The sequence below is a fragment of the Grus americana genome, chromosome 9 (assembly GCF_028858705.1).
Source record: "Grus americana isolate bGruAme1 chromosome 9, bGruAme1.mat, whole genome shotgun sequence".
NCBI lineage: Eukaryota > Metazoa > Chordata > Aves > Gruiformes > Gruidae > Grus > Grus americana.
Genome location: NC_072860.1, coordinates 10829832 through 10849165, shown reverse-complemented (window position 1 = coordinate 10849165; position 19334 = coordinate 10829832). Strand labels below are relative to the sequence as shown.

Below are 19334 nucleotides of genomic sequence, written 5' to 3'. Positions count from 1 at the left end.
TTGAAGCTTTATCTTAAAATTAGAACTCAGTGTGCTGACAAAACCTGTGAACGAGAAAGCTTCCCCTGCAATCTTCATGGACAAGTTCTGCAAGCAAGAAGAGCCATGATGAATAATTATTATTTAAATTCTGTTAACATTTTATGAAGTTTAGAAAGAACTTTTAGGAAACAAAAAGACACAGAAATTTCTTACTACCTCCAGTTCAAAAGGGTGGTTTCTGGGTGCTCTCCTACAAGACAAAAAGTCATCCTAGAAGGAAACCGCACATGAATCCACAGCAAATGCACCACAGCCACAGCTTTGACAGGTAACTCACCACCTTCAGAGTTATTTGGAAATGTGCTGGCCACTTGCTTGCTCAGTGGATTTGGAAGCAATGCAAGATTTATGCTGATCTTATTGATCAGTCTGGGGTTTAATAATTTTTTATTTTGAAAAGATAACGTATCAAAAGATTGCAAGGCAGATCTAGAGTTAAGGATAACACAGGCTATATTTTATAAAAATGATTTGTAAGAGAAAGATGATAATCAGAGGCAATCATTTAAAATCAAGTTTCAAGGTTAGGGCTGTTTTTTGTAACATTCCTCAGGTCATAGAAATACTGCCTTAACATACTATTTTTGCTAAGTTTTAATAAATGCAATCTTACAGTGCAAGTAAAAGCGCTTTTGAAAAAGTGTATGCTATAAAATGGAATTCAATAATTTAAAAGAAATAGCTTGTAACAGCTTGATTAAACACCAGTTAGTGCTTTGCTTTCATTCTCTTATGTTTCAGAACATTCTTGTTTCACTTGTTTTCCAGGAACAGTGGAGTTGACTTTTTAACACAAACCAAGTAAAATAAGCTTCAAAAACCCAAATCTCTTTAGACTTCTTTTTACTGCCAACTGCAGTGAAGAAACAAATATCATTCTTTTCCTTTTGATCATCACTGTCAAAAGTGAAGTCAAGATTCCTCTTTTTTGAGTCTGAACAGGTACCATGAGTTTCTGCATTTTTCTTTACCCACTCAAATGATTGAAGGACAAAAAATATGATGAGTATTAAAGCATTTTGAGGAAGCTGAGCTCACAATGGATTGTGAGCTGGCTGGTGGCTTTATTGTCTGTGAAAAGGCTCGCACTTCTGTTGTTCCACTTGGCTCTCAGGCTGCAAAAAAGCCTCCTTGAGCATGCTGAGAATGAGCTTTAATCTCAGTTTGCCCACTCATTTATTCGGAAATGAGACTGTAATGGAACTCTATTCTTCCGCTATGATACATTCACTCAGTTCTAGGTACGGTATTAAGAACAACCTTTGATAAACAATACAGAGGCTGGAGTTCACCACCACCAGTGCACCTTGATCCAAGTTGTTCATTTACAAGCTGCATCTGTGATCACTGGCAGATTTAGTGAGAGAAACATTAGCTGAAGTAGGGGTAGTCAAAAAGTAAACTTACAAATGAATTTTTACCAGCTCAGAAGAGCATCTTCATAAAATTCCTGATGTGCTCATTTCTTCACTAACTTTTTTCTTACAGGTAGGCTATGGATTGCTGGAAGGGAGCCGTAGGTCACAGCTGGATTTATCCCACTCTGATCATCTGTGCAAATGGATTTTTCTCCACAATGAGGCCATCGGAATCTTTTCTCACTCCTTATCTAACCGGACCAGACAAAAACCTAACAATTGAAGAGGTACGTAACAATTCTTTTAAGTAATAGTTAAAATGCTTAAAGCATTAAGTCTTAACAGCAATAACCGAAGGGGAGATGAAGTGTTCAATGATACAGGTATTTTATCTAGAATCTCATTTTTAAGATACTTTTGGAAAAGAGTAAGGAGTCACCCCTTTTGCAGAAGGTCAAAACTTTAAAGCCCCTACATTCTTAGGACTTTGAAACCACTTTGATGGTTGTTTAAGCAATTGATATTTTCAGCAAAATCCAGTCAGCTAGTTCCTCTCTCCACCTAGAACCCCAGAAGAGGGGCAACACTAAGGTTTATTTATATTTATCATGGAATTGATTACACTGACAGTGACATAGGGATTGCAAATCATAAGAAAACCAAACAAATTTCCCCTTAGGAGCTGTTAGTTTATTACCCACATTACAGGGCTGTTTTATGCATTCATTAATCTGTGGATTCATATTCAAAAAAGTTTGGATTTATAATTGGCAAAAGCATGCACTGCAAGTTTCCTTGTCCTGCTCCTCTGTTCAGCACTGGCTGCTTCAGGCGTACACTTCCCAACAAAAGGGGACATAGTTAACAAGTGGCTGAGTCATGGAGCTAATGGTATAATTAGAAAACACAAGCTTGGTACACCCACATGCTGCTAATACAAAGAACAGTCATTCCTGATGTGCAGTAGCAAGTGTTAAGGCAGAATCTGCTAGCATAGCGTGAACCCAAGGTTTCTTCTGAAAAAAGGTACTCGTGGTTTGGGTTGTTGGGGGTTTTTTCCCCCTTTTTTTATTACGTTTTTAACCACAAAGGAAAGTTTTATCTCCTAAATGAAATAGACAAATAGCCTTAAGGATACCTTAATTCTGATTTCAGCAAGAATCCTTAACTCAAAAATAAGTGTAGTACGGATACCGGCTCTTTCAGCCAAACCCATCTCTGGTAAGCTAGTTCCAGAAGTTTCAGTCAAACACTTAAAAATTCTAAACAGAGTTCAGAGAAACAAAAGAAGTCACCCGGAAAGATATAGTGAACCTCCTTCTCACCATGCACCTCACTCCAGTACCAGTTTAGAAGTAAAAAGATAACCACCTACTACTGTTCCTCCAGCATTTGAACCAATTCCTTTCTAGTCTCATTGCTTAAGCAAAGACCAAGCGATCATGAATGATGCCCTAGCAGGTCCAGCAATTACTGGATAAAACCTCCCCAAAACAGGCAAATTGCACAAAGGGGGCTTTTTCTATGACTGTATCTAAAAGAAGGGGCTACCCCCCACCACCAGCTGTAGTCAAGCTGCCTGGGCAAGCACCGAGCTTTAGTAGCAACAATAAACAGCACCTTCCAACCTGAATACAGATCGGTTTTAGAAAAAGAGAAAGAATTTCTTTTTAGAGCATCTATGCATTGAAGGCCAACTGAAACTTACCAAAATAACGTTCCATCAGACTTGCTTACTTCGCACACGTTAAATTGGAAGAAGACATAGATGAAGGTAACATAGTAACAGCTACACACTATGTGCAGATCCAGTTCCTCCGTCATGAGAGGCATACGCGTTTTTCTTTCCAATTCTAATACAGGGAAGGGGTGACCAAAAATATACAATGACTCCCATAAAAGTTAAAACTAAATAGACATTCATTTTCAGCTGCTGTGGGGAAGAGGAGTTGATGCTGGACAGAAAACACTAACTGCTTTAAAAAGCTGCACATCAAAATCTGCCTTCTTCATAGGCCTTGACTAGAATTACATTTTAATCCAATATACCTGTTTATGTAGTGGAGCCCAGCATCCCTACCTTTGTCTCTTAAGGAGTACATTAACAGTTTTGTAATTTAAGTCAGTTTAAATCTGCACAATGCATGCAATTCAGTTTCCTGTCACCACAACTACGTTCCTCCAATACCATCAACAAAAAGCTTAAAAACCAACGGTTTAAGTGTATCTTTCTAAAAAATTCCTCCTTTATTCTCTGCTAGGTTACCAACCAGATTTTCCCAGTTTGGACATACTCCTACCTCGCACTCCTTTTCCCAGTCTTCCTGATTACAGACTACGTGCGCTACAAGCCCGTCCTCCTCCTCCAGGGCGTCAGCTTCATCGTCACATGGCTCTTGCTCCTCTTCGCACACGGACTGGTGGCCATGCAGGTGGTGGAATTCTTCTACGGGATGGTGACAGCCACCGAGGTTGCCTATTACGCCTACATCTACAGTGTCGTCAGCACCGATCACTATCAGAGAGTGACGAGCTATTGCAGAAGTATCACTCTGGTTGCAGCCACCGTTGCCGCCGTCCTGGGACAGCTGCTGGTTTCCTTAGCAGATGTATCCTACTTCCACCTTAATGCCATTACGTTGGCTTCCGTGTCCCTGGCATTCGTGTGCTCCTTTTTCCTCCCAATGCCTCAAAAGAGCATGTTCTTCCACCGGAAAGATGCCTCAGAAACTCCCCCAGGACCAGATAAAGTTGTGGCTACGCTCGGCTCCGACAGCCCGTGGGGCTCCCAAGAGGACAAGAGCTCTGTGTCTGCTGACAGGGGACCAACTCCTGAACCGCAGGCTGACAACGCCAAGCCCCAGCATCACGTGCTCAGAGTGCTGGTGCAGCTGAGCAAGGACTTGAGGGATTGCTACAGCTCGAGGAAACTTCTGTACTGGTCTCTGTGGTGGGCTCTGGCTACAGCAGGCTTTAACCAGGTCCTGAATTACATCCAGGTGCTGTGGGACTTCAGAGCCCCCTCTCACAGCTCAGCGGTGTACAACGGAGCTGTTGAAGCAATTGCGACTTTTTTAGGTAAGTAAAAGATAATTAGCAACTACTTGTAACCCATCCTGTGCTGATGGCATTCTTCAGCAATGGCTTTGGTGCCTTTCTGTTTATTTCTTCTGAAAACCAAGGTCAACAGCAACAGCCTCCAATATATAACACCCAAACAAATAGTGTGCAAAGCACATTTTTACCGTACAACTTTTAAGACTGTTTTTGTAAACAGTCTGATAAATATATATAGATAGAAGCTTTTCCTTCTTAGGGAACCCTCATTCCTCCAAATTATTTTAAGAGTTTAAGTTCACAGCTCTGTTTAGATCATGAATTTAAGCCTAAATAAGCAGCTGAAGTCCTGAACAAGTGCTTTGTGACTGCATCTGTGTCATGATCCATGAGTCTGCCTCTGGATGTGACATACAAGGAGAGGCTGAGAGCACTGTAATTGTTCAGCCTTGAGAAAACAAGGGATCCATCAATGTGCATAAATACTGGAACAGAAGGAGTAAAGAAGACTGAGCCGGACTCTTCCCAGTGGTGCCCAGTGACAGGACAAGAGGCAAGGGGCACAAATTTAAACAAAGTTCCATTTAAACACACAAGAACATTTTTATTTGTAAGGGTGATTTAATGCTCGAACAGGTTGGCCAGAGGTGTGGACTCTCCATCCCCAGAGATGTTCAAAACCTAGACAACCCTCCCAAGCAGCTTGCTCTTGTTGCCCTTGCTTTTAGCAGGGCTACGTGATCTCCAGAGATCTCTTCCAACCTCAGCCATTCTGACTCTCATTACAGTTACTTGGTCCATCTGAACGACGTTCCTCTTTGGCCGCAGAACAGAAGGCATAGGAGTAAAGTGCAACTTCTTCATTTGAATAGCTGTGCAGTACCAACGGAGCTTCATTTTAAAGTTACATTTACACAGCTCTGTCTCCTCCTTCATACCGGGAGCTTCATCTCACACTTCTACAGGGAACTGTCAGTTTATTCTTCCTCCCTGCAGTCAGCATGAAAAAACATTTCTTGAAGCTGCTCCAAAAGTTCTCAGACTACTGGTTTGAGCAAAATTCCCAAGGGCTTTCTTGCTTTTACACCCTCTGGCACTTGATACTATCTGAGTAAAAAAGGCACTCTCAGTGCTAGGAACCTCTGCTTAGAGCAGCGATGGACCAAAGGAGCAGGCCTGCCATGACTTTTTGAATTCTGATGCAGAGGCCATGCAGCCAGCAAATGAAGTCCAACTCCGCACCAGTGTGCTAGCCTGCCTGAAGACATCCAGGCAACTGGTACTCTCTGGACTCCGAGAACTCACTGCCGTATAGCCTGCCTGGCTCAGACTTCTCTTTGCATTTGAGCTACTAACCTCAGCATATTGTGTTTCAAAGACCTTTCATAAACCTACAGGAGCCTCTGTGCTAAAGAAGCATTAAAAAACCACCCCCATTGCTAGATAACTTTCTTACAGCGGTAAATAGTATTTCTCCAGAACTGAGATGGGGAGAAAAGTAAACCTCATCATTATTGCAGTTTAAAAAAAAAAAAAAACACAAACACAAAAAAACCACCAAGACAGTGGAGTTTGTTATACCACATTACACTTCAGGGCTTGTACTATCTGTGATAGTCAATAAGGCATTGACAAATGCAGTTCATAAAATGTTTCACCAGAAACTGAAAAGATGCTTTCATAAAAAAGCAAAGCATGAAGTGGAACACATTTTCATTTCATAAAGATCTTTACGTGAAGGAATTAAACTCCATTATGCATATTTTGGCAGAAAATGTTTGGTGGGATTGTTCTTCTCTTTGCTCACAGTTGTCAAAAAATGGAGTAACAACAATAGACTGTACACTGCTGCCTCCAGCCTTAGGCACGAGGCACTTTCTCAGAGTACTTCGGTCTGTGAAGGCTCTGTAAGCAAGGAGAAAAACACCCAAACAGCCAGAAGACTCCCACTCCACTAAGAAAATACAAGCCACGCCATTATCCAAGCCCATTGTGACCATAACAGTCTCCAGAGCTCCAGGCATAATCTATTTACACAGTTAAGCAATGGCTCTAGAATGATAATGTTTCAGAGTTTTAAGTATTACTTTTAAATTTTTAGGTTCAGCAACAGCCATGGCAGTTGGATATGTCAAAGTAAACTGGGATCTTTCTGGAGAACTGGCTTTGGGAATTTTCTCTGCAATGGATGCTGGTTCTCTGTTTCTCATGCACTTTACTGACAACATCTGGGCATGTTATGCTGGTTACCTTGCATTTAAAGCATGCTATATGCTCCTTATAACAATAGCAACGTAAGTATAATAATTGTTCTAATTAAATTTACTTAAATCAGCAAGCGTCGCATTTTTACAATTATAAAATTTTACTGAAAGCTTCCTTAGAAATAAGATTTTTAAATAGGTCATAACAGCAGCACATATTATTTCTAGCCCATATAAAATTGAGCTTAAAATTATCCGATCTAACCATTACAATAGGCTACTCCAAGTCAGAAACTACCTTATTGTGCATTTAGCTGTTCAGCGATCTACATACAAGTATTCTCTACGTGTTTAGATGAACATACACAAGTCTTTATTTAGCAAAAATATCAACTCAGGTAAATAAAAGATAAGCAGGATGCACAAATATGTCAAAGCCAGAAAAACAAAGGATTACAGCCAAAATGAAGCTGTTAAAGCTTAATAGCCAAGATTGAAGAATCCACTGCACACATTAAACCGATCCCAAACTTCCCTAAGTACGTTGCAAACATTCTTGTTCACTCATTTTCAGGTTCCAGATTGCTGTCAATCTAAGCATGGAGCGTTACGCTTTGATGTTTGGCTTCAACAACTTTGTTGCACTGGTGATTCAGACAGTTTTAACTGTTGTTGTTGTAGATTCAAGAGGTCTGGGACTGGGTATCAGCACCCAGGTAAGCTGCATTACTCACCCTACTTTCAGTTCCCCTACTCTCCTCCAAAAGAGGGTTCTACTCCAAGACTAGCACATGACTTAGTATCTTCCCAAAGGCTACTTTAGGACAGTTACTTGAAAAATAGGTTCATTTAAAGTGAACTGTCAGTAGCTACTACAACATACTTGTCCTCTAGTTCTGCCAGTTTTGTATTTCTGCAATAATTTTAAGAATATTTTCATAGAGCAGAAGGGAAAGACAACAGTCTATTTACTCAGGGTGAGTTTTTATGGTGGTTTGTTTTGGGGGGGTGTTTTGTTGTTTTTTATTTAAAGGCTTACTATTCACAGGTTTATTGTCAGAATACCCTAACAGAAGTAGGAAGCAAGCAGAAAGGCAATCTATAGGTCTATCGCTAGGGTAACTCTAAGTTACATAATTTCATTGGATGCACCCTTAAGTTACTGTAATTCTGAAAATTAATCTCACGATGCCCCATTAAATTTCTAAATTTAAAGTTTAAACTTACATACTGCATGAGGTCCTAGCCTCTTGCTTTCATCTTTCCAGAGAAGAGCCAGGCGTGCAGGGCAGCTGTCCTCCTCGTGCTGAGCTGGGGAGGGGAAGCACCTAACAGTGTTGTCTCCCCCTCCTTTTACAACCACAGACTTCCTACAGTATGGAGTCAAGCAGCCAGACTTCTTGAATCCTTTCAAGATGAGATCATTTTGGGGCATGGGTGACAGGGAAGGCAGCAGTGGAAGGACATTCCTTAAGTTATTACCTAACAGCAAAAGCAGTTTTTGACTCTTCCTCCTCCTCACATCCATTTCCCAGTTTCTCATTTATGGCAGCTACTTTGCATTCATCGCTGGAATCTTCCTGATCAGAAGCACATACACCATTATCTCCATCAAATGCAGAAACACCAGTGTGGCTGGTGAAAACACTCATCATTAGCAACAGAGACAAAAAGAATGGTTGCAAGCAACTGTGCTGAAGGCTGCATCACCTGAACAATTAATTAGGAGAAACATAATGTCCGATCAAGCAAGACCAGTCAATGGTGAAACCGGCTGTTTATAAGCCTACAGCATCAAGAGCTTTGTCAACAGGATGATGTGTTTTGCCCACTTTCTTCACTAGTAATTTACTACCAAAAAATCCTCAATCTATTTCAACTCAAATTTAGTGATCTGACACCAAAACTTCTATTAATGCTCAACGAGCACACCAAGCAAGTACATACCAGATGCTTGAACCTCATGACAGAAGAGCTTAGAGAACACAGCCTTTGAACTGTCCCTTCTACCCGGGATTTCAATTAAAGGCAATTTAGTCATAGACATAAGACCTTCAAACATTCCCAGGGAATCTAAAGAAGCAGTTGCCCCATAGCAGCAAGATGATCTGTGGGAAGATTGCCACAGAAGTCTTTTGAAGACTTAAAGACTTTTTCAACTGGAAGTTAATGACGTGCATTTTTAAAGCAAGTTAACGAATAGCAATAAAGCAGGTGGTTTTTTCCCAACAGACACTACTTCTCTATGTTCAGAGGTGGGTTACCACCATGCTATATAGACAGCAGTACGGCCACTTTAGTTTACAAATGGCCAAATGCAGTCATTTCTGATTCCACGCAGACAACACGCTCCTCGGAAGTCTGAAGTTACAGGACGGTAAGGAAAACATGTCATTATACACAGATCAACTGCTACTGATGCAGGGACAGCTCTACTGCAAGCCTGGGGAAGACGTATGAACACAACACACTAACCGTCCCTTTGAGTGTCTGTCTTGATAAGCATATGCAGTAATCACGTCTGACAACTGCCATGACCCACACACACTTCTCTTTGCAAGCAAAGAAACTCCTGAACTAACTTATTTTTAAGCCATGGGGAGACACTTCAATTTCTATACAAGGCAGTCTTACTTAAGTAACACACCTAAAAGTTTAGATATAACTAAAGATAATTAGGGAATGTTCTTCCACCTGTGCTCAATAATGTCCACTTTGGAGTCAATCATATGATACAGCAGCAAATTCCATTGTGTTCCTTTACCACAATTTACAGATGTGCCAAGTCAGAAGTAACTGGTGTTTCCCCCAGTACAGCTCACAAGAAAGTAAGAATCATTAATTCCTTTAAAAATACTTTTAAAATCGGCTTGAGCTTGCCTTTATGCCCCAGTAAGTTTTCCCTTCAAGAGCAGAATACTTGCATCATACTTAGTCGGAATTACTGAAAGAACTAAATTTGGTCCTTTTTAAATTAATTTCTTGCCTCAGCATTTGTTTCAGCAATGCTTGGGAGTTTGCAGCCATTAAGTAACTCTGAACTGCAGAACCTGGGCATCACATCTGCCTTGCAGACATACCTCTTGCAGCATCTCCTTACACAATTAAGAGCTGACATATTAGGATTACAAGTATTAATCTAGAAGGTCTCCAAATAAATTTAAGAGGGCTAAAGTTATCAAGTGCTTCGATGCTAAAGCAGAAGAGGATACTGAAAAGCTAGTACAGAAGTAGTATAGCTTTTTGGAAACTATGCTAGTTGCATGAACAACTGCAGAGATTTCTAAGACAAAAACATTTATAATCATGGGTGAATAATTCATTTTGTAAATATAGCTATTTTTAAAATCTAATCACCAGAACAGCTATGGTGTCAGTTTCTGCTCAATATAAAAAGAGACTCCAAACAACACAAGATCTTCAGCTACTTGTCTGGAGTTCAACAAAATTCAAATTAGTGAGCATACACTAAACAGATGTGGCTGTGTACAGTAAAAGTTGCCAACCTTTTATCTGCATTCAAGCTAGTTATGAAAAATAACGTATTCCACTATTTCTGCAGCATCATCTAAAACTACATGCCTTGCATACTTAAATACATTTCAGTATCTCTTAGCAGTAATCAGCTTCATTTGGATCAGAACAACAATTTCAATAGATGCTGATCTCATTAGCCCTTGCCCAAAGCTTAATTTGCATCAGTTTAGGTGAAGAGAGCACAGGATTGTTCCCCTTCCACAAGACCATTCACCTCATCAATGAGACACATGGCTGATGTGGTCCAGTTCCCTGCAATAAGCATATTTCAGTGTTCCACGACTCCTTCCAAATCCTTGCAGTTCCCCACTCTACCACATTTCTGTGTTACCATCCCAAAACAGGTAAGGTCAACAACAAGGAAGAACTACAACTATTTATACTATGCTAAAAACCAGCAATGAGAGCAAGGGCATCATTAACATCCTGGAAACCCTCAATTGCTGGGGATTTCTTTAGTGATTTTCCCCAAAAATCTTGGTAATCAAACTATACACCACACTCTATCCAGCAGTCCTCATCAGAAAAGACAGACTTCAGTCTGGTTTAGCTTTAAAGATGCCAACAGGAGAAAACCAAACATTTAAACGAGGAATCCTGCTATGACCAACTTACTGTATAAGCTGCCTGTCCCCTGCTTTGGGATCTCCAAAGCTTCAGAAAGATACAGAAATTATTACCCCGCCGTGGGCAGGCATCAGAAGTCAAAAGCACTGGCATAAGAGAGTTTTTTAAGCAGTGGTCAAGTTTGGCAGCTCCCCTAGAAATAAGCAGCTTCAGGCAGGCAAGTGAAATGTCTTACCTTCACGAATTTTTGCATTCATCTCAAATGGGCTTGCACATCCTTTTCTCAAAAATCAATCTGATCTTATTTATTCCTGTTATCTTGAAAGCTGTTAGAAATTTATTCTCCAGCTGGTGAGAAACCTTTTAAGCTTGCAGTTTATGTATTCGTGATATGTTTACATTATTTACTTTGTTCCAGTAATACACTTGAACTTAAGCCAAGTTCTCTGTGTTTAATACACCATCACCAACTCCTCTGATGCAGAGTTGTATTTCTCCTGAAACTTCTTACTATTACAGGCTAGACAAGCCAGACATTTTTTCCCCTCTACAAATTCCATTCTAGTATGGCAGGAAACATTCCAGTAAATAAAATAATCAATGAATTTAATATTCCACAGGAGGTCTTACTAATATATCAATTTTTAATAAAAAGAGTGCTATTATTTCTGTGGGTACCTTGGCCTGCTTTTACACATACTGTTCTGATCACAGCTAAGCCTTGTTCAAAGACTGTCCTTAACTACCCACAATTATGTGTCTTTTGCAGCTAACCACCTCGAGTAACTACCCTCCTCAGTGCTTCCAGTGTCCGTCCTTACACAGCTATTCTGTCAAAATAATCCAAGTTCACTTAACATTTTCCTGTCTGATATGTCACTTCAGCTACAACAGCAAGCTTAATCACAAGGACACAAACTATTGCGAGGCATGCAAAAATTTTAAGCTTAACTCACCTTTAAGCATATTGCTTTTGATAACTCATCTGTGTGAGAATATGTACATTTTAACCCAATAAAATGTTACTGCACAGAAATAATGCTACACAATTGTTTTTTCTAGTATTTATTTTTTTCACCTGCAAACTGTAGCAAAACATGATCAGCTTTATTATGCAGACAGGTATCCCTCTAACATTAGAGATTTAGGCATGTATAAATAGAAGAGCTCTTAGGAAAGGAAAACATTTTGAGAAATGAACAAACCTTCAATTTAACTTCATGACTTCCAATACCAATGGTTAAAATTATGTTGCTCATTCATTCCAAGAGATACAACAGCACCTTAAAGTGGCTGATCTATTTCCCAGTAACATTTTTCACATAACAATGTGTTAAAGTTACAAATACTGATATGCACAAATAGCTATTTTCTAAGAAAAATATGTACAGTACTGCAGCATAATGAATGTGGTATCTGCAATAACTTATTAGCCAATTTTAATATACATGATACTGCTACTTTTTACCTGCCAGTTCACAGGTTTAAGGATGTTACCACAGCCCTCTGTTTTGCACGTTATTACCTGGTGGGGGGGTTGATTTTCTTGGGTTTTGTGTATTTATTTTTTTTTTAATTTTTTAAAGGTACACAATGCAGGCTTTTATTTTTACTTCTTAAAGACTTCTTTTGTGTTTAAAGCTAATATCAGTGAAACAAGACAACAGTGCAAGAGGCGCAGAGATGTTATGTGACCACATAAGAGTTCTTTTGGGTAAAGTGTCTATAAGGCTATAAGAAAGGATTGGTTGATGAGCTTCCTGTTGGAAATTGTCCTGTTGGTGCACCAGCCTGGGGGAAAATGAAAGAAGAAAAATAAGACAAATACAATTTACAATATAAAAAAAAATCTTAAGTGCAGGATATATAAAAAAAGAAAACAACTTAGTGGGTAATATTTCTGGTTTATGTTACGGTCTTTTTTTGGTGGATCTTAGAAATTACACTACTATAAGAGCATGGTATACAAGCACCTCTGTTTTGATTTGAACAGCTTTAAAAATGCTATGTCATTGTGATACTGAATTGCATTTAGGAGATTATTCAAGGGTTGGTATTGGGACCAGCATTGTTTAATATCTTTGTCAGCGACATGGACAATGGGATCGAGTGCACCCTCAGCAAGCTTGCTGTTGACACCAAGCTGTGTGGTGCGGTCGACACGCTGGAGGGAAGGGATGCCATCCTTGGACCTGGATACGCTTGAGAGGTGGGCCCGTGCGAACCGCATGAAGTTCAACAAGGCCAAGTGCAAGGTCCTGCACGTGGGTCGGTGCAATCCCAAGCACAAACACAGGCTGGGCGGAGAATGGATTGAGACCAGCCCTGAGGAGAAAGACTTGGGCTGTTAGTTGATGAAAAGCTCAACATGAGCTGGCAACGTGCGCTTGCAGCCCAGAAAACCAACCATATCCTGGGCTGCATCACAAGTGTGACCAGCAGGTCAAGGGAGGTGATCCTCCCCCTCTGCTCTGCTCTTGTGAGACCCCACCTGCAGTGCTGTGTCCAGCTCCAGGGTCCCCGGTACAAGACAGGCATGGACCAGTTAGACTGACTTCAGAGGAGGCCACACAGACGATCAGAGGGCTGGAGCACCTCTCCTATGAGGACAGGCTGAGAGAGTTGGGGTTGTTCAGCCTGGAGAAGAGAAGGCTCTAGGGAGACCTTAGAGCAACCTTCCGGTACCTAAAAGGGGCCTACAGGAAAGCTGGAGAGACGACTGTTTACAAAGGCATGGAGTGAGAGGACAAGGGGTAATGGCTTTAAGCTGAAGGAGGGGAGATTTAGATTAGATATTAGAAAGAAATTCTTCACTGTGAGGGTAGTGAGGCACTAGAAGAGGTTGCCCAGAGAGGCTGGGGATGCCCCCTCCCTGGAAGTGTTCAAGGCCAGGTTGGAACCAGATAGTCTTTGAGGTCCCTTCCAACCCAAACTGTTCTATGATTCTCATGCTGCCTTCTCTCATTTGAAAAAAAATAAATCTTTGTGTGTCTCTAAATTAAGTCTTACAGATTCTGCCTCTTCAAACATACAGAAGTTGGTATCATGCAGCAACTCACCATAAAAGGGTTACTAGGTACTCCAACAGCTGCAACTTGTCCAAAAGGAGTTACTACAGGCTTTGCCTGTCCAAATGCAGCAAAACCTGCTCCTTGAAAAGATGAGTGAAAAATATTAATACTAGTAACCAATCTTCAAAGAATTCTTTGCTGCAGGTCCCCCACACAGAAATAAGTGGAAGCTTGGACTGCACAATCAGCAGAACTGATCCTACTTAAACACTATCAGGAATTTAAGCGTAAAAAACCACGGCTGGGCTTTGTTTGTTTTCAACTGTTCAGAACTAATCAATTTCCAATTTCTACATATGCACTTTTTTCAATGTTATTTTATCATTTACATTTAGGGAGAAAGTACTTTCCAATTTTCTCTTGCCTGTGTTCTATGAAGTCAGAGAATATGTTACAATTGGTTGCAGACACTCCAAAAATGAAGACAATCCTTGCATAAAAAACTTTAAGGCTGGGAATACTTGTAATTTTAGTATCAGATTATGGTAAAATTTCAGTTATGCCATTGCACACAGCCAAGTCCAAAAGCTCAAGTACAGAGCCAGAACAGAGTGTGGGAACCCCTCATCAATATTATCATCATGTTCACATAGAAATAAATATGTACCCATTACTGCTAACTTACAATTTCCTCCATGTTTCTGATTTAAACAAGATTATCCAAAGTGTATAGACCTACCATTTGGCTGCTGAGCAAAAGCAGTCTGTTGAGGGAAAGCTGCCTGGGTTGGGAATGTGGGCTGCTGGAAGTTGCCACTAAAACTAGTAGGAAGACTGTAGGAGGCAGGAGTTCCAAATCCTGCAGGCATGCTCATGGATGCAGTACCAAATGTTGCTGCTGGTAGGCAAAAAATAACATTAAATTATTTGTAAGAAATCACTTTTTTCATAAAGACACATTACTATAATGCCATGTTAAGAAAAGCCTCCTAATGCCTCAGTGACCACACTAAAGTTTGGTTCAACTTCTACAGCCACTGAACTGATTTGTTAGCTTGGATCACCACCAGCTAGGTGCATAATTTACTTTTGCACTTTAAAAGTGAATTGAATCACTTAAATTTTACTAGATCCAGGACAGTCAGATATACTTTCTGAAAAGGAAATTATTTTTTACATTCTCTACATTATCATATACTTCCCCCAGAGTTTTTCCTGGTAAAAGTCTGCACACATCAGAAGCAAGCACTTTCAGGCAGCATAAGCCCCTCTGTTTTTCTCCTTCTGAGAAAAGCATGAAAGGATCTTCCTACTTCACACTGCATTAGAGGAAGTTACAAGTAAAAAAAGAAATCATAAGGGATACATGCATCCCCTCTCTTCATCCCATCCTTAATGTCACTTTAAAGGAAATTCTCACCATGCACATTATTTGCACACAAAGTTCCTACTGCAAACGCTCTTACTGTTGAGGTAAGACTTAAAACAAAAAAAAATCCAAAACTTTTCATCTGATTCTCTGCTGAACATTTCAAGTAAAGAGCACACAGCTCATTTGCAATTCCACATGCCTTCAGCAAATAAACAGAAGCACATCAAGTGCATAAATGTAGTAACAAAACCATTATTCAGTCTTTTGGGAGTTATTCTTGAAAGGAGATGCATATAGAAGTTTTTTTGGTACAAATACAGACATGAGGCATTTTATTCTAGTTAAACATTAGACAAGACTTCTTTTGAAATGTTACAAGATAGATTTTATGCAAGCTCAACTGTTTAAAAAAATTAATATATTTAATGAATATAGCTTAATTATCAGTTGAAAAATTTACCCCAAAAATATTCAAGGGCAAGACATTGTACATACAAACTGTTGACAAAGTACGCACAAAACTAATGTACTAACATTGTTCTCAAGTTACAGTTAGCAGAGAAGCTATTCAACAGGAAAACTTGCTAAAACAGCAAACAAAAGCACAACAAAATAAGCAGTGACTTGGGATATCCCAAAAGGCATCAAGCTACTGTTGGTGAAAACCTCAAGAGTCACTCAAGGTGTTAGCATTATATTGTGACCATGGAGGATATCAATAATGGTTTTGTTTTAGTTGCTTAATAGATTGTCTTTGTATGCTCTTCTGTCCCTTTGCCCAGTTGCCAAATACCCACACCCACTCCGTTTTAAAACACAGAAAGTCTTCCGAAATTCTATGTGCAGAGAACCAGATAGCTATCGATAAGCTTTTACAAGCAAGAACAATTAGCCACAAGAAACTTGATACCAAATGTGGCCACCTACCAAAATGAGCCTGAGGAAATATGTGAGAGTGCATTGCTCCCGAGAGGCCTTATGGAAGCCACAAAGAGACCAGACAATGTCAAATCATTTATACACTCTTGAACAGTCATTTCTTAGTTTTATATATATATACACACACGTATATGTACCAATTCATCCATAGCATGACCAGCAATAGATTAAGCTAAGAAAACCATCAGAAATAAGCGCTACAAAACAGATCTCCCACATAATAAATAGCAAAGTTCATGCAGAACGCTTAGCATAAATGATCAAGCTACAAGTTCACACCTTACACTGAAAGGGGTAGAACATTATGTATAGTCATTATCTCTGTCACCTAGTACATAACATCAGTATAGCCACCAAAAGGTTGCAGCCTCTGCAAGCCAAGGGTAGCAGTTTCAAAGGCGGAAGGATCAATTTGAGTACGGCAACTCAGAGGCTACAAGTTCTTAACGATGATCCAAAATAGCACAGTTAGGAATGAGATTAAAATGAGGAAAAAGATACTTGGGGCATTAAATAGCTGAACAAGTTTAACTGCATAGTATCTCAAAAGGGACTGAAAACAAAACTCGTTTTAGCAGAGGACATGAATTTGATCAATTCCATTTTAACCCAGCCTGATCAGTTTAATTCAACCTGCCTAAAACCTGGGAGCAAAGCACAACTCAATGTTAAAATGCATATATCAGCAGATTTAAATCTGTGGAAGTCCAGCTAATAGATAAAAGTGCCAAAATTTAGCAGTATCTTTGGAGAGGAAAATTAGCATAATCTAGCAGTCATCTAAAACAAAGTTCAGCATTTTAAAGAAAAGCACAAGTTTGCTTTTTTAAAAAGTGGTTAAGTTTTTGTCTATGGAATTCAGATTCTACAGAATCCTCCCCCAGAAAATTAGTGTAATTCAGGAGTGTAAAGATTATATTTAAACATATGTTTTACTGTTACAAAAGAGAAAAATAAAGGACACCACCAATGTACTGAGTAAGCGGACTGGTGAGGGGTTAACAGCCCAAAAGCCTTGTCTTTCCTGATTCTAGCTTCAGCTCTTTGGTTTTGAGGGCTTTCAGGACTTTGAAATACTGAAATAAATTAAAAAAGCAAGTGAAAGCCCTGTTGCTAAGCTGGTACAAGATCCCTAATTTCATGGCAACCTGCTATGAAGCATGCTTCCAAGCCAAGGTTATAATCTTGGAAGGTACCCAAGTGATAATACACAGACTACAAATAGCTTAAGTAGGATTAGAAGATCTTAAACAGATCATTTTGACATTTTTCATGGCCATCACTTGGAATTCTAGGATTGGGACAGAAACAGGAAAATCATGTCCTCAGCCCAATAAAAAACATCACTTATCTAAAAAAAAGTTGAAGTTGATTTCTGCAGCCTATTCATAAATATTGTACTCTACATTGAACAAACACACAACGTGTCAAATAGACTAGAGACAGAGAATACAGAAAATCTTTAAGGAACAAATTACACAGCTATGAAAAAAGAATCAATGCAAGTCTTGAAAGAAAGTTTCTCAAACACTTCGTGGTTTTTTCTAACCTGTTGCTCCTCGGCTATTGGTCTGGAATGGATTTGTTGAAGGTGCCACTGGGGCAACAGGGGCAGCTACAAATGGATTTGTGGAAGGTGTTGCTGAAAGATTAAAAACATTTTATTTAATAAAGTCTTCTAAAAATAGCCAATCGGACTCACATTAAGTTTATACAGAGATACATAAATATCTAAAATTACATGAAAAATTAGGAAACACTAATAAAATGCTTCATTTGAAATGCATCACAACAACAGTACTTTTTTGGCATCCTTTAGTAACTTCAATATCAGTAGTGTCAAAGTACAGCACTATCAACTAAAAATTAGTAAGAGGTCTGCTTACAGTCTACAAAAGGTGTTAGTAACACTTATATACCTCCAAATGGAGCAGGCACACTCGAAGATGCAGGCTGTGTCTGTGCAGTAGCAGCCACGGGTACTGTTCCAAAAGCATTGCTGGAAATAATTCATACATTCAGTGAAGTCAGAATTGCTCATTTAACAATTAAATACAACTTACAATTATTGTTGGCATGTAAAAGAATACAAAAGGAATGCTTACGTGCAGTTTGCAAACTGCAATAAAACTCACTGATTCCAGGAATTGAGCCCCTGATGCCAGGGTCAGAGACAATAACTAGTGCTGAGCAATGAAAAGTCATCTCCACCAACAGCAGAAGAAAGAATATTGAACAGAGGCCATCAGCATAAAGGTTGCAAAGTAGAAGCTTTGGGGTACTTGCAATACCAAGCAGGGCTATGACAAGCATTTGGTATTTATTACTTTAATGATCTAAAGAAGTGGTTGGCACCATTTACATTATATCTGAATAATTTTTTTGCCAGGGATGATGCTATGATTTTCAGTATGCATGCAAATATTCTGTACAGGAAAGTGTTACTATCTAACAGGTTTAGCATGTAATGACTAGAAAGGTGCAGAGAACATTCTGCTGACAGAAAGTATTCTTAATTTTATGTTACATCATCCTACCAGATAGTACTGCTATTATTTAAAACAAAGGATGCAGTTTCAGTAGTACCTCTAAACTCATTCAACATTTCCCCATTTAGATAAGAAATAAAACCAGATTTGAGAAACAACTTTTCTGAGGTACTTTTCTGCATATTGCTGAAGTCACTGTAGAAATTCAGCTACTTCTAACAAAGTACCTGCTAACATTACTGGTGGAAGTATACGCGTTACTAGAGGTTGCTGTGGAGCTGAACACGCTGTCTAATTCTGCTAGAGCCGCATACTTGTCTGAAGATGCACTTGACTGATTTGGGGCTGACAGCGCAGGACCTGCTGATGCTGACACTACTGTACTGAAGCCACTTCCTTGCTCACTGCCACCTAAAAAGACAAAAAAGCAGATTAAGAGTGATAAAGACAGTTTCACTTTCTGCCCTGTCAATGCTAAGAACTAAATGAAAGTTCATAGACAATTTAAGTTTCAGACTTAAAAATTAAATATGGACTAGGGTATACAGGAAAAAATGTTTAACAAGCCATTAGCTATTAGCAAAGTGTCATGCTTCCATTGATACTCCGCAGCTCTAAAGAGCCTCTGTTTTTCCTGGAAAATGACAACTCAATGCTACCATCGTCTTCAACTAGAAAATTTAACAAAACTTACCCTCAAATAATCCATTTCAGGACAAAGCTCTACATTACAAACCAACACAAGTTTTAATACAGCA

The 19334-nt window shown here is 39.4% G+C and overlaps 2 protein-coding genes across 12 annotated transcripts in view; one reads left to right on the top strand and one right to left on the bottom strand.

Annotated features, from left to right (window-relative positions):
- The first annotated feature begins 8 nt into the window (after positions 1 to 8).
- On the top strand, positions 9 to 11866 carry LOC129210015 (thiamine transporter 2-like). Of its 4 annotated transcripts, none has more exons than XM_054835439.1 (6): positions 9 to 310; positions 1531 to 1687; positions 3662 to 4478; positions 6559 to 6751; positions 7236 to 7377; positions 8197 to 11866. In XM_054835439.1, the coding sequence occupies exons 2-6, from the start codon at positions 1538 to 1540 to the stop codon at positions 8317 to 8319; spliced, it is 1425 nt and encodes a 474-aa protein (XP_054691414.1). In that variant the 5' UTR covers positions 9 to 310; positions 1531 to 1537; the 3' UTR covers positions 8320 to 11866. The 4 variants fall into 4 exon arrangements, with proteins under 4 accessions (XP_054691414.1, XP_054691417.1, XP_054691415.1 ...); XM_054835440.1 differs by lacking the exon at positions 9 to 310 and adding an exon at positions 339 to 984; XM_054835441.1 differs by lacking the exon at positions 9 to 310 and adding an exon at positions 1089 to 1439.
- A 450-nt stretch (positions 11867 to 12316) lies between these two features.
- Positions 12317 to 19334, bottom strand: part of AGFG1 (ArfGAP with FG repeats 1) — a 37578-nt gene continuing 30560 nt past the window's right edge. For 4 of the 8 annotated variants that reach the window (XM_054835428.1, XM_054835434.1, XM_054835432.1 and 1 more), the window contains 7 exons: positions 18804 to 18987; positions 18007 to 18086; positions 17637 to 17729; positions 16076 to 16123; positions 14516 to 14674; positions 13825 to 13916; positions 12317 to 12556 (listed from right to left, as the gene is read on the bottom strand). In XM_054835428.1, the coding sequence (XP_054691403.1) occupies positions 12497 to 12556; positions 13825 to 13916; positions 14516 to 14674; positions 16076 to 16123; positions 17637 to 17729; positions 18007 to 18086; positions 18804 to 18987 (716 nt within the window). In that variant the 3' untranslated portion in view covers positions 12317 to 12496. The remainder of the gene's footprint in view (positions 12557 to 13824; positions 13917 to 14515; positions 14675 to 16075; positions 16124 to 17636; positions 17730 to 18006; positions 18087 to 18803; positions 18988 to 19334) is intronic. The other 4 variants (XM_054835429.1, XM_054835436.1, XM_054835433.1 and 1 more) reach the window with 2 other exon arrangements.